Below are 23091 nucleotides of genomic sequence, written 5' to 3' on the forward strand. Positions count from 1 at the left end.
AACAAATTCAGTAAAACTGCAGGACACACAAAATAAACATATGAAAATAATTCTTGTTCCTACACACTAACAAAGAATTATCTGAAATGGAAATAAGAAACCAATCCCATTTACAATAGCATAAAAGTTAAAAAAAAATATGTAAGAATAGATTCAACCAAGGAGGCAAAAGATCTATACACTGAAAACTAAAAAACATTAATAAGAAGAGCTGAAGAAGATATGAATAAATGAAAAAGATGTTCATGGATTTGAAGAACTAATAACATTGAAATGTCCATAATACCTAAAGTGATCTACAGATGCAATGCAATTCCTAACCAAATTCCAATAGCATTTTCACAGAAATACAAAAACAATCCTAACATTCATTTGGAGCCAGAAAAGACTCCAAAGAGCCAAACCAGTTTGGAGTAAGAAGAATATCAAGCTTCCTGATTTCAAAATAAATTACAAAGCTTCAGTACTCAAAATAGTATGGTATTGAAATAAAAACAGAACTATAGGAAAATGGAATAGAATAAAGAGCCCAGAAATAAATCCACATATGTGCAGTCAATTGACTTTCAGTAAGGGTGCCAAGGCTACACAATGGAGGAATGTTATAGATGTCTCTATAACACATGGTTCTGGAAAAACTGGATATCCACATGCAATAGAATGGTACTATACCCTCGTCTCATACCACGTATAAAAATCAATTCAAAACGGATTAGAGACTTACACATAAGATCAAAAACTATAAAACAGAAGCAAATGTAGGGAAAAACACATCTTGACATTGGTCTAGGCAATTAATTTTTTAATCTGACCCTAAAAGCACAGGCAACAAAGTACAAATAGATAGGGAAGAGTACTATTTGCAAACCATACATGTTGGCTAATATCCAAAATATACAAGGAACTCAAACAACTCGATAGCCAAAAACCAAACGCCTGGATTTAGAAATGGTCAAAGGACCTGAAAAGACATTTCTCTAAAGAAGACAAACAAATGGCCAACAGGTATATGGAAAGGTGATCAACACTCCTAATCATCAGAAAATGCAAATCAAAACCATCTGTTAGAGTAAGTTCAGTTTAGTTGCCAGGTAGTGTCTAACTCTTTGCGACCCAAAGGACTGCAGCACACCAGGCTTCCCTGTCCATTACCAACACCTAGAGCTTGCTCAAATTCATGTCCATTGAGTCAGTGATGCCATCCAACCATCTCATCCTCTGTCATCCCCTTCTCCTCCTGCCTTCAATCTTTCCCAGCATCAGGGTCTTTTCCAAGGAGTCAGTTCTTCGCACCAGATGGCCAAAGTATTGGAGTTTCAGCTTCAGTATAAGTCCTTCCAATGAATATTCAGCACTGATTTCCTTTAGGATGGACTGGTTGGATTTCCTTGCAGTCCAAGGGACTCTCAAGAGTCTTCTCCAACACCACAGTTCAAAAGCATCAATTCTTCTCTGCTCTGTGTTCTATATAGCCCAACTCTCACATCCATACATGACTACTAGAAAAACCACAGCTTTGACAAGACAAACCTCTGTCAGTAAAGTAATGTTTCTGCTTTTTAATATGCTATCTATATTTATCATAGCTTTTCTTCCAAGGAGCAAGGGTCTTTTAATATCATGGCTGTAGTCACCATCTGCAGTGATCTTGGAGCCCAAGAAAATAAAGGCTGTCACTGTTTCCATTGTTTCCTCATCTATTTGCCATGAAGTGATGGCACCAGATGTCATGATCTTAGTTTTCTGAATGTTGAGTTTTAAGCCAGCATTTTCACTCTCCTCTTTCACTTTCACCAAGAGGCTTTTCAGTTCCTCTTCACTTTCTGCCATAAGGATGGTGTCATCTGCGTATCTGAGGTTACTGATTTTTCTCACGGCAATCTTGATTCCAGCTTATGCCTCATCCAACCCAGCATTTTGCATGATGTACTCTGCATATAAGTTAAATAAGCAGGGTGACAATATACGGCCTTGAGATACTCCTTTCCCAGTTTGGAACCAGTCTGTTGTTCCATATCTGGTTCTAACTGTTGCTTCTTGACCTGCAAACAGATTTCTCAGGAGGCAGGTAAGGTGGTCTGGTATTCCCATCTCTGGAAGAATCTTCCACAGTTTGTTGTGATCTACACAATCAAAGACTTTGGCATAATCAATAAAACAGAAGTACATGTTTTCTGGAATTCTGTCGCTTCTTCAATGATCCAACAGATGTTGGCAATTTGATCTATGCTTCCTCTGTCTTTTGTAAATCCAGCTTAAACATATGGAAGTTCACAGTTCACATATTTTTGACTCCCAGCTTGGATAATTTTCAGCATTACTTTGCTAGCATGTGAGATGAGTGCAACTATGCAGTAGTTTGAAAATTCTTCGGCATTGCCTTTCTTTGGGATTGGAATGAAAACTGACCTTTTCCAGTCCTGTGGCCACTGCTGAGTTTTCCTAATTTGCTGGCATATTGAGTGCAGCACTTTCACAGCATCAACTTTTAGGATTTGAAATAGCTCAACTGGAATGTCATCATCTCCACCAGCTTTGTTCGTAGTCATGTTTCCTAAGGCCCACTTGACTTCACATTCCAGGATGTCTGGCTCTAGGTGAGTGATCACACCATAGTGGTTATCTGGGTCACAAAGATCTTTTTTGTATAGTTCTTCTGTGTATTGTTGCCACCTCTTCCTAATATCTTCTGCTTTTGTTAGGTCCATACCATTTCTGTCCAATTTTATTGTGTCCATCTTTGCATGAAACGTTCCCTTGGTATCTCTAATTTTCTTGAAGGGATCTCTAGTCTTTCTCATTCTATTGTTTTCCTCTATTTCTTTGCATTGATCACTTAGGAAGGCTTTCTTATGTCTCCTTTCTATTCTTTGGAACTCTGCATTCAAATGGATATATCTTTCCTTTCTTCCTTTGCCTTTAGCTTCTCTTCTTTTCTCAGCTATTTGTAATGCCTCCTCAGACAACTATTTTGCCTTTTTGCATTTCTTTTTCTTGGGGATGGTCTTGATCACTGCCTCCTGTACAATGTCATGGACCTCTGTCCATAGTTCTTCCAGCACCCTATCAGATCTAATCCCTTGAATCTATTTCTCACTTCCACTGTATAATCATAAGGGATTTGATTTAGGCCATACTTGAATGGTTTAGTGATTTTCCCTACTTTTTTCAGTTTAAGTCTGAATTTGGCAATAAGGAGTTCATGATCTGAACCATAGTCAGCTCCCGGCCTTGTTTTTGCTGACTGTATACAGCTTCTCCATTTTTGGCTGCAAAGAATATAATCAATCTGATTTTTGTATTGAACATCTGGTGATGTCCATGTGTAGAGTCTTCCCCTGTGTTGTTGGAAGAGTGTGTTAGCTATGACCAGTGCTTTCCCTTGGCAAAACTCTGTTAGCCTTTTCCCTGCTTCATTATGTACTCCAAGACCAATTTTGCCTGTTACTCTAGGTATCTCTTGACTTCCTACTTTGGCATTCCATTCCCCCATGATGAAAAGGACATCTTTTTGGGGTGTTAGTTCTAGAAGGTCTTGTAGGTCTTCATAGAACTGTTCAACTTCAGCTTCTTCTGGTTGGGCCATAGACTTGCATTAATGTGATGTTGAATGGTTTGCCTTGGAAATGAACAGAGATCACGCTGTCTGAGTTTGCACCCAAGTACTCTTTTTTTAACTATGAGGGCTACTCCATTTCTTCTAAGGGATTCTTGCCCACAGTAGTAGATATAACGGTCATGTGTATTAAATTCGCCCATTCCAGTCTGTTTGAGTTCACTGATGCTTAAAATGTTGATGGTCACTCTTGTCATCTCTTGCTTGAACACTTCTAATGTATCTTGATTTACGGACCTAACATTCCAGTTTCCTATGCAATATTGTTCTTTACAGCATTGGACTTTACTTTCGTCATCAGTCATATCCACAACTGGGCACTGTTGCAAATTTCTGTTAGAATCAGTTCAGTTCAGTCGCTCAGTCATGTCCGATTGTTTGCGATCTCATGAATTGCAGCACTCCAGGCCTCCCTGTCCATCACCAACTCCTGGAGTTCCCTCAGACTCACGTCCATCGAGTCAGAGATGCCATCCAGCCATCTCATCCTCTGTCGTCCCCTTCTCCTCCTGCCCCCAATCCCTCCCAGCATTAGAGTCTTTTCCAATGAGTCAACTCTTTGCATGAGGTGGCCAAAGTACTGGAGTCTCAGCTTTAGCATCATTCCTTCCAAAGAAATCCCAGGGCTGATTTCCTTCAGAATGGACTGGTTGGATCTCCTTGCAGTCCATGGGACTCCCAAGAGTCTTCTCCAACACCACAGTTCAAAAGCATCAATTCTTTGGCACTCAGCCTTCTTCACAGTCCAACTCTCACATCCATACATGACCACTGGAAAAACCATAGCCTTGACCAGACGGACCCTTGTTGGCAAAGTAATATCTCTGCCTTTCAATATGCTATCTAGGTTGGTCATAACTTTCCTTCCAAGGAGTAAGCGTCTTTTAATTTCATGGCTGCAGTCACCATCTGCAGTGATTTTGGAGCCCCCAAAAATAAAGTCTGATACTGTTTCCAATAGCTATTATCAAAAAACATAAAACAAAAATGAGATAAGTGTTGGCAAGGATGTGATGAAAATGGAACCCTTGTAAACTGTTGCTGGGATGTAAGCTGGTATAGCCACTGTGGAAAATAGTATAGTGCTTCCTTTAAAAATTAAAAATAGAATTACCATATGACCCTGAAATCCTACTTCTGGGTACATATCCAATGGAAATGAAAGGAGATGAAATCAGTATCTCAAAGAGATGTTTGCAACCCTATGTGCACTGCAGCACTATTCACAACGGCCATGATACAGAAACAATCTAAGTGTCCATTGGTGGATGAATGGACACTTAAGTGAGTATAGATATGCATGTCACATTTTCTTTATATATAAAAATATTATATATATATATACACACATAAATATATATATATGTATATATTTATATCTAGAATGAGCTTTCTAGGTGGTGCTAGTGGTAAAGAACCTACCTGCCAATGCAGGAGGCATAAGAGATATGGATTCAATCCCTAGGTTGGTAAGATCCCCTGGAGGAGGACATGACAACGCGCTGTGGGCTATGGTCCATAGGGTCAGACACAAATGAAGCGACTTAGTACACATGCATGCATATATAGAATATGATCAATCTTAAAAAAGAAGAAAATCTTATCATTTGTGATAATATGTTTAAACCTGGAGAACATTACGCCAAGAAAAATAAGCCAGACATAGCGAGACAAATATTACATAATCTTACTAAATGTGGAATCTAAAAAAGTTGAATTAAACAAAAGCAGATCTTAAGTATTTTCACCAAACACACACACAAAACTGCTAACTTTTTTTTTGTTAAGGTGATAGGTGTGCTAATTAGTTTGATTATGGTAATCATTTCACAATGCATACATATATCAAAACATCAATTATATACTTTAAATATATACAATTTTTATTTGTCAATTATACCTCAGTAAACCTGGGACAAAAAGTTCTCTTTTTCCTCTAAAAGTAATACATGGTTGCCATAACTTTTAGATTCCTATTTTGTCAGTATTTTTTATTGTGGTAAAATATATGCAATATAAAATCTACCATTTCAACCATTTTTAAGTGTACAATTCAGTGTACAATTAAGTAAATTCAAAACGCTGCATAAGCATCACCAGATTTTAGATTCTTTGCTAAGTGTTGTATGTAGTTTTTTTCCTGAGTGTATTTGCCGCCATGGTGTGAAGATGAAACGCTGATTCAGAGTAGCACATAGCACATACATAAGATATACATAAGAGTGTATAAAAGACTGTATTCTGTAAAAATTTCCAGGACTTTTATTTAATCAATAACTACACATCTTACCTCTTGGGCTTCATGAGCTATTAACTGATCCATTAAGAGTCTCCGCCGTCTTTTCTCCCTTTGCTCTCGTGCAAAAGCATCTTCTTCAAGGCGTTTTTGGATTTTTTTAATGTAGTCATCATCTGAATAAGTGTTTAATAAATCAGTGGTCGTCTGGCCTGCTGTATCTAGAGAAGTCTTGGATGCACTAAGAACAATAGTTTTTATTTAGATTTGAAAGTACAACTCAATCACACACCACTACTTGTGACTATAGAGGAAGACCTCAGGGGATGGCTCCCTTGGGTGCTCTGTTCATTTATTAATACAAGCATTAAAGCAAATATTAGAACTTCAGTGTTCAATTTAAAATATAACTTATAATGTTATTCAAAAGACAGGGAAACATTATTATGGTATTCAGGGATTAAACAGTCATCAATTCTCATACAGACAGAAGCGTTTTTATGAAAGCATAGTTAATTCATGTTTAACAAAGTAATAATCACACATGTTCTTTCCTAATCTGAGTACATACAGTTTTATTAAATCAAAGATCAAACCCATTTACATAGTTGAATCAAAATTCTTAAATTATAATTAGTTCTACTTAATAATCACATATTTATGGCACAGATCATATTTTATTATAGTTCATTATTTCTATATTTGCTGCTTCCAGCTGAACTCTGAGCAAAGAAAAGTATACTATTTTTACTTTTCTATGTACCCATGCCTCACAGTACTGACATGTAGATGATGTTTGCTAAATTTCAAATCATATGCTACGAAGCACTATACAAGTATAATACAATTTCAAAAAAATTACACACTGAAATTCTGGTTATTTTATCAGCAGGTGCTCAACCTTTGATTGTATTCTGTCAACTGAGAGTCGTTCAACAGAAATTGTGTAGCTAGCAAAGCCTCAGGAAGATCAAAGACAAATTTTAACTTTATTTACTAAGATTTAGTATAATTCTTATGAATATTAATTAATGAAATTAATATGAATTTATGAAAGTGTAGCATAACTTTTTTAGATCCTTCATCAAAATTCTTATTATATTTTTACTTAAATGTGATGTTTAAGAGTCTGCCTTACACTGAGCATGGGTTAATAGGTCTCCCTCAACATTGTGTTTGGCTGCTACCAATATACTTAAGATATTGATTCTCCTTTGTTCACCAATCAGTCTATCCAACCATACATATACCCATCTTCTGTCTTATGCCAATCAAGGCCTGAAGAAAGTTACATGATATTTTCTTGAATAAATATTCATTTTATGTGATGTGGGTTTCTTGAGGGCAATAATTATGTTTACTTTATATCTGTTTGCCAAGCCGCCATAGAGTTAGTAATTGTATGAGTGTGAATTATTAGTGATAGGAACCTTGGTTAAATTCATGTGTGTGTTAAAAAGCAGTTGTTAGAAGGAAACTAATGTAAATCTATGACTCGAAATGTCAAGTTACAGCAGCCAACAGCCTCAGAAAAGAAACAAAGAACAAAAAAGCAGGTGGCATTTACTATTTGTTTTAAAAAATAAAGAGTATACGTGAGGGAAAAGCAGCAATGGTTGTTCTTGCATTGCTCTCACTGAGCATTCATTTCATCCTTTAACAAAAGAAACGACAGACTTTGAAGTGACATCCATGAAAAAGTGTTTTGGGAGCAGGCTTTGAAAGAGGCAGCTGCAGAAATTGCTCCTTAGGTCACCCTAAAAGATGATTTTAGTGCTTTTTGCTATCAAGTAGTGTGAAATTTCTGGAAGAGTCCAGAAGATGCTTGATTCTAAGCTAAGGATTCAGAATAACTAAAGAAGTAGTGGTCAATAACAGGGATTAAGAAAGGCCATATTGTACCATAGCTTTTTTGTTTCTTTAAAAGTTTGCTCTCGGCCAGTACCTCCCAGCATTTTTTTATCTGGGGGTCCATCAGAGGAAATGCCCTTTGTGAAGTGTACTGGAAGGGATTTGGAGTCACCGCTGGGGCTGCTCACATTCAGAGGTGACCGATCCAGGGACTCCAGGGACCCCAGGCCCTATCCTTCTGCTCTGAGAAGTAAGCATGTCCATATCTCATGGGCCCTGGTGGTAAATCTCTGGCAAGACCAAGTGGGGGTTTCTGCAGAGAAAGGACTTGAGATAGACACTGTCATTTCCCTCCCTTTTCCTTCAAAGCAGAGCCCCAGTTTTATTCAGGGAAACAACATACTCAGATGAAGACTACAATTCCCAGTCTCCCATTCTGCTATATTATGGCCATGTAACTGAATTCTGGCCAATAATGTGTATGCAGAAATGTTACGTGGGCATTCTGGGAAGGCTGGTATAAAGAACTATTTTAGATTGGAGATACCCACTTTATGCCTGGGGCTTCCTAGGTGGTGCTAGTGGTAAAGAACCCACTTGCCAATGCAAGAAACATAATGAGATGTGGGTTCAGTCCCTGGGTCAGAGAGATCCCCTGGAGGAGGACATGGCCACCCAATCCAGTATTCTTGCCTGGAGAATCCCAGGGACAGAGGAGCCTGGCGGGGTGCAGTCCATGGGGTTGCAAAGAGTCAGACGTGACTGAAGCAAATTAGCATGCACTTTTTGCCTGTCCTCCTTCCTGATATTGGAACATGGGCCAAATGGCCAGGGGCCTAGAAGCTATCTTACATTGTGAATGTGAGTCTAAAGACAAAAGCCACATTTCAGGACAGTGAAACGAAAGGGAAGATTCAGTCCTTGATAACCTTGGGGCAACAACACATACCCTTGGCTGCTTACATTCTGATTTCTGTTACAAGAGAGAGAAAAATGCTGCTGCTGCTGCTGCTGCTTCAGTCGTGTCCGACTCTGTGCGACCCCATAGACGGTAGCTCACCAGGCTCCCCCGTCCCTGGGATTCTCCAGGCAAGAACACTGGAGTGGGTTGCCATTTCCTTCTCCAATGCATGAAAGTGAAAAGTGAAAGTGAAGTCGCTCAGTCGTGTCCGACTCTTAGCGACCCCATGGACTGCAGCCCACCAGGCTCTTCCATCCATGGGATTTTCCAGGCAAGAGTACTGGAGTGGGGTGCCATTGCCTTCTCCGGAGAGAAGAATACACCCATCTAATTCAATCCCTCTGGTTTCCAGGTTTCAAAGCTACCTTAGAGGTCTAAATTCAGAACAGGCTGGGGAAGCAGTGAAGATCAGAGTGAATGTTTGTGCGGGTGTAATCTTTCAAATATTTAACCACTGACATGGTGATGACACTAATTAATCCAAATAGATGCTGATGTAGGGAGTGGAAGATGTTGGCATATTGGTGTTAATCCTGGTTTGCTAACTGTGTGGAAATCAAGGGGTCCCAAGAAAGGAGTGGAAGGTAGAGCTACAGAGAATGCCATTCACTAAAAGTATTTCAATATTTTAAGATGGTCATTTTGGTAGACACCATCCGTTTGTCACTCCAGAGCATGAGACTGGTGAGATGAGTGAAAGAATTAAAAGAAATGGAGTGATTTCATGGGCCAAGGTCAGGGAGGGTGTGGAGGGGTTCAGATGGCAGCTGCAGGGGAGAGTAGGCTTGGGCTGTGGTTATTTTAGGAGTCAGGGAAGCACAGATAAACATGAGCAGGGCTTAGAGTAGGGCATCAGGAGTTTCTGCAGAAGGAAGGAGGAAAGGCAATTAACACATACATTCCGCATTCTACTTCATTTTCATTCACACCTGACTTCCTCACCATTTCTTCTTTCAGCTTAGTCTTATTCCACTTCATTTGACTCTATTCCCTTTCTTCAGAAATATTAATATGGAACTGAAGTATATAATTTGTGTCTATTTTTCTTCCTTAACGGAGATTTATTTCCTATTCTATAAAATGTAAACGAGTAGACTTTGGATAGTTTCCATGAAAAAATGCAGAAGAATTCAAGCTGCTTCTATATGTGCAGTTCCTCGTTAGCTGTTTTCTGTGAGTCAGTGACCCCTGATAGGAAACAAAAGTGGAGAAGATCTTTATCTTTAGGCAAAAGAAGCCCATTAACCAGGCGCTTTCTGTAAAGAACCCACTGAAACTCTTAGTGATATTTTGTTGACACTCATTCAGCAGTTCTTTATTGCTGGTCCCTGTGCTGAATGCTGAGGATGCAAGGTGAGAGCAGCTAGAGTCTAATAAAGGCAGTGCGGTGAAAAATGTAAACGGATAGTAACTTGGAAAAATGTTAGTGAATGTTTAAATAGTATGTGTGATAAGTATAGCATAGAAAAAAAAATTAACCTCACAAACCATAATAGCCACTTGCCTTCTTGATATTTACAAAATCGTTAATGAACAACTAATCTGAATTTTATCTCATTTATCTTCCTTAATATACTCTCTCAATGAAGACTTTACAAAGTGAAAACATCCTTGGAATAGCTATTTCAGGTAAACTGCTTCTAAATATTCAAAAGTTAAAGTAAAATGAACTTTTTTAAATAAAAATCAAATTTTTGATTATTAAAATAATTTTAACTCACCTTTCTTTTGCCTGGAGATCCTTTTTTATTAATGCTTCAAACTTCTTAATTTCATTGGCCACATCCTTTAAAGAAAATTCATCAATTTTTTACCTCTAAATATATTGAAACTTTTTCATTTATCACTTTCATTCAAATTTATTAAAAGTGATATGTACTAATAATTCAAGCTAGTTAGGATTTCTATATATTCTAGAATATTCTTCTATTCCAATTTGTTACTTTTAGTGTAGGCTAAAGTTACCTAAAAGAAGGTGAAAATTGCCTAATCTGAATTATTCAGTTCACAATTCTAGCTCTGACAGTACATCAAAAGACATTTAATAGGAAAAAAGATTATCAAAAAGTTAGGATGTGCACTTTTAATTACAATTATTTTAAATGAGAATAACTCCGGGAGTTGGTGATGGACAGGAAGGCCTGGCATGCTGCAGTTCATGGGGTTGCAAAGAGTCGGACACGACTGAGCAACTGAACTGAACTGAAGCATTTTTAGGATATAAATATTTCTTCAAAAATTATCTTGGGTGTTTTAAACATTTCTTTTGTACTCCTATATGTACTATTAATTTGCTGTTGGAAAGTTAATTTTAGCTGATCTGCCTACTGCAAATCCTTTTTCATAAACTTTAATCAATTCAAGGAAACATAAGAATTAAATATTTTTACTAAAATGGGGTCAGAAAAAAGCCTCTGTGGGTAACATTTTTAAACTCTAACTATAGGATTTTAATATTAAAAATTAAGTGTGAGTTAAAATAAAATGCAATGGATTTAGACTTCAGAGTGATCTGCCAATCTTTGCTTTATCAGCATTGTGAACTTGGGTAAAACATGCCAATTTTCTGAGCCTCAGTTTCCTTATCCAAAAAAATGGGGAAAGCAATACCCTACTTAGAGAGTTGTTTACAAATTCAAGACAATGAGAAGTGCCCAACCCACAGCCTGACATACAGCAGATGATGAATAAATGGTAGCTATTATCTTAAGTTAAAGGGGAGAATATCACTAACAATCATTATAGCAGCGTGAAGTATAGATTACAGGAATTAGTATCAAAATGTACAGATAGTACTGCTCCCCCATGAAATATAATGAGATTGTATCCTATATGGATGACTGATAAGTCTAAGTAATAAGATATATTTATCAATAGTATATCTTAAATCTAAATATAATGAGAGCAAGCAAATTGCTTAACATTTCTAGGATTCATAGAAAGACAGTGCAACATGGGGAGGAAGTATCCAGGAAAAGCAAATAGTAGCAATGGCACATACATGGTATTTTGGGTACCTAGACTGGCCCCTGTTGTATACATGGGTGTCATGACCCATCACAACAGCACCCACTCTGGCACAGTTTGCTAGTGATCACAGAATCCACCACATAAGAGTCCACACAGGTATTCTCATTTAACAGCAGTTTGTCATCCATATCCTAAATCTATATTCTCTGTTTCTAAACAAATAATGGACTAAGATGGATTGGACATGCATGCAGTGCAGGTGTTTTAAATGAGAAGGGACAATGCCAGACGTAATTTGAAAAGGAAGTAGGAAGTTCAGGGAAGTTTCTCTCTTAGGGAAAGATCATCCTTTCATTAAGATAAACACAACACAATGTTAAAGGATTATCACTTACCTCTGCCTCTTTTTTCTTTTTCATTAATTTTTGGGCATCAAGGGTTTTCAGAGTACGATTTGATGTGGGTTTAGGAATCTGTATGATAGCTGCTTGGATTTTGGCCATGATTTCATTTTGTCGTCTTCTGCTCAAGCGTTGCTAAATATTCCATATACATAAGTTTAGTTATTCAGTTTATCAGAATAATATGCAATGTAATACACTCACAGGTACACAGATATGTAAATTTTCCATTCAAATTTTCTAAACTCAGCATTAACTGACGGACTAGGTAACATTAGGAAGGAAGTATCAAAATAACTAATTTTGAAAAGTATGATATTGAAACACAATTTGGGAGTCCCTAAATTATGCAGATGGAATGTGTCTATTTTCATTATGGGTGGTGATACTAAAAGGCTAATAAAGGCATCCCCAATATGAAAAATGAATGTAATTCTTTCCCAGTTCCACCTTCATGACCTGCCTAATCATGGAAAGAAAAAATTCAATCTGGGACATGTGTCTAGGATGGCTCCCAACATCACTTAATTATTAGAGAAATGCAAATCAAAACTACAATGAAATATCACCTCACAACAGTCAGAAGGGCCATAACCAAAAAGTCTCAAAACAATAAATGATGGAGAGGGTGTGGAGAAAAGGAAACCTTCTTACACTGTTGGTGGGAATGTAAATTGGCACAGCCACTATGGAGAACAATATGGAGGTTCCTCAAAATACTAAAATAGGACTACCATATGACGCAGCAATCTACTGCTGGGCATGATCCAGAGAAAACCACGCACTCCAATGTTCACTGCAGCACTATTTACAACAGCCAGTACATGGAAGCAACCAAAATGTCCATCAACAAAGGAATGGATAAAGAAGATGTGTTATGTATCAATATATACAATGAAATATTACTCAGTCATAAGAAAAGAACAAAATTGTGTCATCTGCAGAGATTTAAATGGATCTGGAGACTGTCATACATAGTGAAGTAAGTCAGAAAGAAAAAAATGTTATGCATTAATGCATATATGTGGAATCTCGAAAAATGGTAAAGATGATCTTATTTGCAAAGCAGAAATAGACGCACGGATGTTGAGAACAAACATATGAATGAATTGAGAGACTGCAATTGACATATATACACCACTATGAACCTACTGTATAGCACACAGAATTCTACTTGGTGCTTTGTGGTGACCTAAATGGGAAGGAAACCCACTCTGCTGTACAGCAGAAACTGATACAGCAGTGTAAAGCAACTATACTTCAATTAAAAATAATAATCAAAGGACATTTAATGAGTATTTTCAACGCTCAAAGCATTGTACTAGGCAAATTTTTTTAATTGGAGGAACTAAAAATCTTATGAGGTCATATGACAGGTAAATAATGAAAGTCAATAATATCAGCAAGAGGTGGTTAACACCAAAGAGTGAGAATTACCTGTGCCCTAGGAGTTCCCCAGAAAGAGTCTATGTGTACTGGGAAGGTTGCAGAGTAGATGGAGGGAAGTTTAGGGGAAGACAGGAGAGGAGAACAGTGAGCTTGGGTACGAGAGAGGGAAGAGCAGAAATAAATGAGTCCTATTCAATGACACGGAGAAGGCAACGGCACCCCACTCCAGTACTCTTGCCTGGAAAATCCCATGGACAGAGGAGCCTGGTAGGCTGTAGTCCATGGGGTCGCTAAGAGTCGGACACAACTGAAGCGACTTAGCAGCAGCAGCAGCATTCAATGACAGGCTGCCAGTGGAATAACAGAAGAAAGACAATGCTGAGGGTTATGAAAATATACAGAAAGACAGGTTGAGACTGTTCAGTGAAAAATTTTGAATGCTAGTCAAATCAAGGGGCAAGATATTTGTAGAATAGCTTCCCAGGTGGCTCAGATGGTAAAGAATCTGCCTGCAATGCAGGAGATCCAGGTTCAATTCCTGGGTTGAGAAGCTCCTCTGGAGAAGGAAATGGCAACGCACTCCAGTATTCTTGCCTGGAGAATTCTACGGATAGAAGAGCTTGGCAGGCTACAGTCCATGGGGTTGCAGAGTTGGATACAACTGAGCAACTAACAAAACACAACATATTTGTAGAATAGCAGGTTTCTGAGAAGAAGCAGCCGACAAAAGTGGAATTGAGGGTAGATTCTCCTAGCAGTTGATTAAACTCTAGGAGACAAGCCTGAAGATCAGAGATGCATTCATAGGTTGCAGCAGGAGATCTGAGTGGATACGACAGGGGTATAGAAGAAAAAGAGCAGGCCTAAGACGCACAAGGAACTAGGAGCAAACAGAATTTGATAAGTTACTGGCGATTAGTGGATAGGATGGAGGGAGGCATCAACAATGAATAAATGGAAAGAAAAGATAAAACCTGAATAGGGACAATAACATAATCAGGGACATACATGCTTTAAGGGGCTTCTTTGAAAATGCAACATCTTTGCCGTGTCTCTTCAGAAAGCTTTATATTCTGATATGTTTATAATTTTTCTTTATGTACTTACATCTCGAAAAGCCTCGCTTTTCATGTTTTGAACTTTTGTGCTCATCAGGGGCTGCACAGTTGGCATTTCCACTCCAGTCTGAACACCTTTCTTTTTCCTCTGGAGAGCAATGTACAGCTGATATAAGAGTTTCGTGGCAGCCCCAGGCTTCTCTGTGATGATATTGTGGGCCACATTCTGATCAAATTGCACACCCAAAAGGTGAAGTGTGGGCTCCAAGCGAGAAAAATTGTTAAGTTTGGCACTGGAAATCCTAGGCATTAAAATATTTCACATAATAAGACATTGAGTTAAAAGCAAACAACAAATATCAGAGGATTTTCATAACCAAATACCATGTTCTTTTAAATGTATCAGTCCTTGCAAAAACCACTTAATCCTCTAGACAGATTGAGATTTTGTCTATTGCCCTAGCTCCATGCATTTATTTCTCTTGATTGGCTAAACTAAAACTGATTACTTTCGTATACTCTTCTACTTAAATAGATACTAGAATTTCTACAGGAAGTCAGTACAAAAACATACCTAAATGTCTTCTTCGAAATGGAAAAACTTAACTGTAGTTTTGGAAAATATTTTACTCAGAAGACAAAACTTCACTTTAAATATCCATTTCTTAAATTGGTATCACATGAAAATAACCTTATTTTCAGTGATGACTGAAAGTGATGACTCTCACCTTTATCCTCTCAGGCATTATCAGAAATCGTTACACAATATTAGCCATACAACTAGATGAGTCATGAGGTCATCACTGTATAGTTTATATTACTTCTTCAAAAATCACTAAAGACTTTCTAAAATATATGTATTGTTGAATCATCTATTATCAAATGCTCACATTTTAGAAGAACTCATTAATTCATTATTAATTTACTCTCCCAACTATACCAATAACTTATTTAATTTAATAAATGTTTATAAAATTATTAAGGTCTTACAAAGATGAATAAGACACCCTGTCCTTTAGCAGTTCATAGCAGGAAAACAAGTGTAGTAAGTAGTGATAAATTAATGCAACTGTTGTAATAAAGGTCTCAAATGACCAAGGGCCATCAATAAGCCTATGGATACAGCAGCAGAATAAAAGCAAAAAGATGTTAGATGCATTTTCAACTTTTGTGCCTCTCGTATGTTCAAACTGGATGCAAATGTCAATTTTATCCACTGGCACATTTTCTCTTTACTTTAACTTTCAAACATCAGTGACATTCTTTGATAGAAAAAAATATACTGAATATACTTGAATATAAGTCAAAGTCCCATCTTCTCCCTGAAAAAAGAGGATACCTTAGAACAGAGGGAGTTGGCAGAATTTCTAATATTATAGGGTTACTCACTCAATAACTTTATTTTAGACTATAAAACTATTTGGGGAAGATACGATGGCCTCTGCTGAATTTTCAGAAGCTGAAAGAGATCACTTAGCACTTAAACTTTTAAAATTTTATGTTTAATTGGAGGATAATAACTTTACAATATTGTGATGGTATCTGCCACACATCAACAAGAATCAGCCATAGGTATACATGTGTCCTTTCCCTCTAAAACCTCCCCCCACCTCCCTCTGCATCCCAGCCCTCTAGGTTGTCACAAATCATCGGCTTTGGGTTCCCTGTGTCGTACAGCAGATTCTTACTGGCTATCTACTTTACATATGGTAATGTATATACTTCAATGCTACTTTTTCAGATTATCCCACCTTCTCTCTCCTCCACTATGTCCAAAAGTCTGTTCTCTATGTCTGCATCTCCATTGCTGCTCTGTAGATAGGTTCATCAGTATCTTTCTAGATTCTGTGCGTGCGCACGTGTGTGTGTGTGTATGTGTGTGTCTGTTAGTTGCTGGGACTGTAGGCCACCAGGCTTCTCTGTCCATGGAACTCTCCAGGCGAGAATACTGGAGTAGGTTTCCATTCCCTTCTCCAGGTCTAGATTCCACATATATGCATTAATATACGACATTTGCCTTTTTCTTTCTGCCTTACTTCACTTTGTATCCCTGGTGAAGGAACCAGCAACCCACTCCAGTATTCTTGCTTACAGAATACCACGGAGAGAGGAGCCTGGAGGGGTACAGTCCAAGGGATCCCAAGAGTCAGACACAACTTAGCAACTAAACCACCATTTTGTTTAACAGGCTCTAGGGTCATCCACCTCATTAGAATCGACTCAAATGCATTCCTTTCTATAGCTGAGTAATATTCCATTATATATATGTATCACAATTTATTTATCCATTCAACTGTCAAGAGACATCTAGGTTGCTTGCATGTCCTAGCTATTGTAAATAGCACTTAACACAAACTTTATATACTGTCATACTGTTTCTAGTATATTATTTCTCAAGAGATCTCAAGCAGTGATTCTAAACTTTTTAAATCATATATACTATCCTTTGGAAATATGATGAGAGCTATGAAACCTTTTCCCCAGAAAAGAAAACACACATCCATGCATATACACAAAATGTGTAGGCAATTTTGGGGTATTTGTAAATCTTTTAAAAATCTAGCCTAAAAGTGCCTACTAACTGTAAAGGAGGCGGGGTGGGGAAAATAAAGGAATGATTTATAAATATAAATAAAGAAGCCAGTGCCATAGAAAGGCCAAGGCAACAAACGTATTGACAGAAGACACTGAATTCCTTTTCCAGTCATGTGGTATAACTCAGTGTCCTATTTCCTCTATTTGGTCAAGTATATTTAGCATGGCATGCCACATTGGCCAAACTTTAAATAAAGTATTTTAAATCGATAAAAGATAAAACAGATCTTAGAAGGAATGAGAAGAGATAAGGAATGCTACAAGGCAATCTTATCAACAACAAAAGTAAAACATTTTTTTAGGTCTTCTCATGTCATGTCCAGTGTCGCAATTTGTTTTCCCACAAATGACCTACAGTTTGAGATAACAAACATTGACCTAAAATGATTAGGGTACTATATAGACCATGCTTTGAAGAGTGTGATTGTGAGACAGGATGGTCAGGTCAATGACTTGCGTTCACATTCCTTGGATGGGCACCTGACGCCCACTTTTGATCTTTCACCCCAGTTCATCTTTTCATGTCCTGCTTATCTCAGGAGTTTGTATGTTTTCTCCACTACACTTACGTGCAAAGATATGGCCAGAGGGACACCTTTTTGAGGTTTTGCCTTTGACATACCCTTAGGCTTCAGAGATCAGAGGCACCATAATTTGGGAAGGAAAATCCAAAAGCAAACACCATTCATTTCCAAATTTTATCAAAATTTAGCCCTGTGCCCAATGAAAGTAAAGCACACTACCCTTCCTCTTACTTGTTTTACACAACCTCCAGAATGCAGTGTAGCCTGCTAATACTAGGGTTCAGTGACACGGTAGGCTTCAAATGGCTTTTATGGTCTGGCCGAAGTGTCCAGGTGTAATAGTACTTCTTTCTGGAAGCTTTTAATAATATATATTCTAAATATCCAACCAAAATTTTGGGAATATAACTGGTATGTAAATGGATGGAAGTCCACTCTTGTTATAATGTATGCTCAATCAGTATACCATGATAATCAACAGTTGTTTTTAAACCTAGAGAAACCACTGGGACATTTTTGCTCTGGAGACAGAGCATATGATGTAAATGCTGACCCTTGAGGGGATAAAGAATGTGTTCTGGGAAAAGCCTTCTCGCTCTCTACCTGCAGTCCTTATCTGCCAAGGGATTACTTGTCTCTTCTCCTCCTTGACACCTTGTACGGGAATACAACTCAAAAGGTCATTAGAACAGGGATATCCATGCTCCTTTACTTTTTATTTTTTTAACTAATCTGCTCATTTCTCACCCTCTGAGTTGGACTACATATATCCTAAAACAGAATTCTTTCAGAGTTAGATGAGTTATTCTTAGGATGAAGTAATTTCCAAAGCAAGTTAACTTCAAGTTATGTGCAATGCAGATTTAGTTTACTGTTTACATTTTAAACTAAAGAAAATAAAAATATTACACAAAAATCCCCAAATCATGAGCTCTGGCACTAGACAGCTGTTTAAAAATTAGGCTTTACAAAGAAGGGTCCTTTTCCCCACTGAATAATACAAAGCTCAGATGCATGGATTTACTGATTTTTGTCTTCTTTAGAATATCATGTGCCCTAGAAAAACAGTGGGTTGTCCTAGGAACTAAAGGTTGATAGTATTTGGTTGTTAAGACAAATAGATCCATCTCCCCATGTTAAGAAATATGATGATGCTCAGTGGAACAGAAAGTTCATCCTTTGCAGTAAGTGAAGGGCAGGGCTGCAACACAGGATGATACTCAGGACATATACCTATGCAGAGGCAGGAAAAGGTGTGAAATCTACCGTGGGGTCAGCTTGCCAAGCCCAGGACCTTGGCATGAGGCAGCTTCATCCAAAATGGGGCTTTTTGTTCTTTGCACAAAGGCTATCCTATTCACTAAGACCTTTTTGCACAAGGGCTTTCCTATTCACTAAGACCTGTGTCTTTTTGATTACCTCCATCCATATGGGTCCCTATTTCTATTTCATGCAAAGGCCTTCCATGGTCTTGCTAACAAGAGCCAACTCAGTACACATGAAATACTGCATGCATGATCTGACTAGTATGGTTCTTTTAAGTTTTCCATACCTAATTCAGAACCAGATACACTTTCAGAAGTCAGTCATTTTTATTCAATTAGAGAAACACGATGGTGTGCCTGCAGTGGGTCAGGGACAATGCCTGGAGCACAAAGAATAAACATACTCTGCAACTTTGAGCATCTTTGCAAAGTAGTTAAGACACAAACATTCATATATTCACTCATCATATATGGTTTGGGCTCCTTCAGGTGGTAGTAACTCTGATAAGAACTGACATATAAATAAAACATATACCTTAAAGTAATAAAAAAAGGGATGTCTGAAGTGTTGTTGAAACAAAAAGAAAAAAAAAAAAAACAAAGAGGAAAAGGAAATTAAATCTGCTGGGGAGAAAACAAAGAGTCTAGAAAAGGGTGGATTTTTAGCTGAATTGAATGAGTTTCTCAGGGTGAAAGTGAGCAAAGAATGATATCTAAAGGTTCAAGGCATAACAAAAGCACATGACATATTTGTGGACCAAAGTTGCTTACGTTAGAGCTACAGACTGGTGGAAAACATGACTGGAAACAGTGGATGAGGGTCACAAGGGAAGCATTTTGTAAGAGAAGCCTTGAGAAAGAGAAACTGGAATACCTAAAGCTTTTTAAGCTGATGGAGGAAACCCCACCTAAAGATGTGGGTGTAGAGTTCTATCTGCCTATGGAGAAGTTCAAACAAGGGGCTTAATGCAGGACTTATAAGAATATGCAGCCATTCATTAATTCAAAAAACATCTACTGAAAGCTAAACATGTGCCAGGCCCTTTTAGCCCTAGCGATGCAAAGAAAAATAATTCATACTACAACTACAAAATCCTCTGAAGGTACAATGTGCAACTGAAAGAGATACAAACAAAGAAACTGACAACAAAGTGACCAATATTATAACAACTGTACAAGATAAGTTTATAACTTTCATGAAGGGATAATAAGTAATGACACCAAAAATGGATTGGAAACCTGGTTACACAGAGATCATCACAAATCAATCTGTGCATATGAGAACTCGTGAGAAAGCAAAAAAGAGAAAAGAAAGGAATGTACACTGACTTACCTACCCTGGAAATCTTATACCTTAGAGGCTGATCCTGGCTTCTATTGGAAGGGAGGAGATTCAGGTAGAAGCAGAGTGGGCACAAGGCTAGAGGATCAAGAAGAGGAGGCAACTTGGTTTAAGCAGTGAAGGACAGTGTATACCTTGCTCTTGAGGAAGAGATGTGAGACATGAAGAGTAGGATATGCACTAGAATGTTACCTAGTACCCTAGAAGCTTAAGAAATTGTCAGGGATTAGCACAAGAGGCTAACTTGGTCTAAAAATATATTTACAATCCATGGCTTCTCTTGAATTACACTATCATTACCTGCACAACTAGCATAATCTGGATTGTGAAAGAATGACTCACCTCTAGAATGGAGGTACTAGATTTCTTTTCCTTAAACTCTTGCAATGTAGGTAATGCTCAATGGAGGTCTACCACCCCAAGGAACCAAAAACTAAGAAATACTTGAGTGGGAAATATCAGGTTAAAAACACTATGGATATGGAGCAGGATGTCACGAATGGCAGAGTAAGGACCTCCAAAAATCTATTCCTCAAAAAGACAATAATAAAACTGACAAAATTAACTTCTTCATAACAATAATAAAACTGACAAAATTAACTTCTTCATAACTCTAGAAATTAGCCAAAGGCATGTAACAATATAAAGAAAATTTATTCAAGAAAAAAACCTTAATCTCAGTAAGAACAGAGAGCTTTTAGTCATTTTAACTTGCCCTATTCCCATTTCCTTCTTCCCAGCTCTTGAAAATCAGTAGCCTTGCAGTAAAATCCAGCAGCCTAACAGCCATCTGAGAAGACAGGTTTGAAACTCCTCAAGAAGTTCTATCCTCAGAACACTGTCATTATTTAACATAATTTAGAGCTCAATCACTGCCTTAGGTAGCTGTGATCTTTAACAGTTGCCACTGATTGCTTTTTGCTAATACCGTGGGAATAGGGTATTCCAAATGGCAACCCACTCCAGTATTCTTGCCTGGAGAATCCCATGGACAGAGGAGCCTGGCAGACTACCGTCCATGGGCTCACAGAGTCAGACACAACTTAGTGACTGAACCACCACCACCACCACCTAAGGCAGTAATACCACTGGTGCAAACAAAAGCTGCCCAAAAACTTAAAAGGAAGATAAAAGAATGAAATATCCACTGGGAGGAGAAGGCAATGGCACCCCACTCCAGTACTTTTGCCTGGAAAATCCCATGGACAGAGGAGCCTGGTGGGCTGCAGTTCATGGGGTCGCTAGAGTCGGACACGACTGAGCGACTTCACTTTCACTTTTCACTTTCATGCATTGGAGAAGGAAATGGCAACCCACTCCAGTGTTCTTGCCTGGAGAATCCCAGGGACAGGGAAGCCTGGTGGGCTGCCATCTCTGGAGTCGCACAGAGTCGGACACGACTGAAGCGACTTAGCAGCAGCTGCAGCATCCACTGGGAACTTTGAAAAGCTCTGATACATTCCTGGGGATTGGAAGGACCATATGTGCCGAGGTCCAGACCCGGCTGATCCAGGGTATTCAAAGCGGGGACGGCATTGGCGAGAATCAGGATACAATAGCTTCAATTAGATATTAATTAGAGATATAAAGAGTACTAGAATTAGGATAGCTCAGTAGGAAAATTCAGTGGAGAAAAGAGGCTGAGTAGCTTGGTTTACGCGGGAGACCGATAAAACTTCAAGACAAGAAGTTTGCACCACTTACGTAGGCCGCAGGCATCCTTCCGTTCTCCCGAAGGAGAGGAGACACTGAGGCCTCCCCAGTCGGATATTAGAAGCCCAGGCATAATTAGTAAGCATGGCGGGTTCCGCGCTCCAGGTGGAGACTCAGCCAGAGTTTGAGAGAGAGAGTGACATGGGGAGACCAGTCTTTCGAGGAACTGATCCCAATTCTTTTATTTTCCATGGTCTACTTTTATACACAGAGATGTTATGCAAAAATCACGCGGGGTCAGCAGTCCTGACTTTTATCAAAGTCAGGTGCTTCATACAAATGTATACAGAGGTCTTAGGGGTGTTACATCATCTTCTGGCCAGGGGGCCTGCTGACAATTTATGACCCTCTCCTTGTGACAGCGGTCAGTCAACCAGGACACTTATTTCTCCAGGGGTGATTATTCTTAAAACAGACGCCACCTTCCAAAGGTACCAGATAAAGTTACATTCCTATAGGGTGAGGGTGTAGTGGGTTTTAATTCAGGAAAGAATTTGCTTAGCCTAAGGTCTAACGTGATTAATATCAAAGGTTAATACTTATTTCTTCTATATATTCATTAATGTGTATAAGGGCAGGGGATGTGGAGACTTAGCAACAAACATTGGCTCAACAAATGAAAAACCCTTCACCAATACAATTTCTAATCAGCCCACTATACTTATACTAATGGTTTTCTAACTTTTCTAAGGAACCTGTTTTTAGAAGATTTAAAGCATCTCGTGCCTCTCACGGTTGGGAGGCTGTGAGCAATTACATGTGGCCGGACAAGCCTGTCAGGCAGGCTAGAGAACCTTCAGAGGAGTTTGTAGGTTAAAACACTCTTGTCACGCCCAGGAGTTTTTATTAACTGGGCCTCTAAGTTAACTCCTTCTCCGAAAGAGGTGGTGGGGGACAGCCCCCCGTAAAGTCAGAGGTGTAGGTGAGAGCACAAAGTAGTAAAGTAGGCAGGCTCTGGTTTTGGGGGTAGATGCTCGAGGATTTCCAGGGGGACTCCTGAGGCTCGATCCCGCCTTTGCGTATGTCGAGCCTCCTTCCTCATGACCTTTGCCACGGGCAGAGTGCCTCCGGCCGGCTCCCCACACACATGCATGTGTAGGAATGTTTGGATACCCAGGAAAGATAGGAGGAGGCCCAAATCTCTCACTTTTGGCTGACCTTAAGCTCCTG

At 38.6% G+C, this 23091-nt stretch overlaps 1 protein-coding gene across 6 annotated transcripts in view; it reads right to left on the reverse strand.

Moving 5' to 3' along the window:
* Positions 1-23091, reverse strand: part of SPEF2 (sperm flagellar 2) — a 211635-nt gene that overhangs the window by 175730 nt on the left and 12814 nt on the right. For all 6 annotated transcript variants that reach the window (XM_070774772.1, XM_070774770.1, XM_070774771.1 and 3 more), the window contains 4 exons: positions 14532-14784; positions 12030-12170; positions 10386-10450; positions 5907-6093 (listed from right to left, as the gene is read on the reverse strand). In XM_070774772.1, coding sequence (XP_070630873.1) covers positions 5907-6093; positions 10386-10450; positions 12030-12170; positions 14532-14784 — 646 coding nt within the window. The remainder of the gene's footprint in view (positions 1-5906; positions 6094-10385; positions 10451-12029; positions 12171-14531; positions 14785-23091) is intronic.

The sequence above is a fragment of the Bos indicus genome, chromosome 20 (genome assembly GCF_029378745.1).
Source record: "Bos indicus isolate NIAB-ARS_2022 breed Sahiwal x Tharparkar chromosome 20, NIAB-ARS_B.indTharparkar_mat_pri_1.0, whole genome shotgun sequence".
Lineage (NCBI taxonomy): Eukaryota > Metazoa > Chordata > Mammalia > Artiodactyla > Bovidae > Bos > Bos indicus.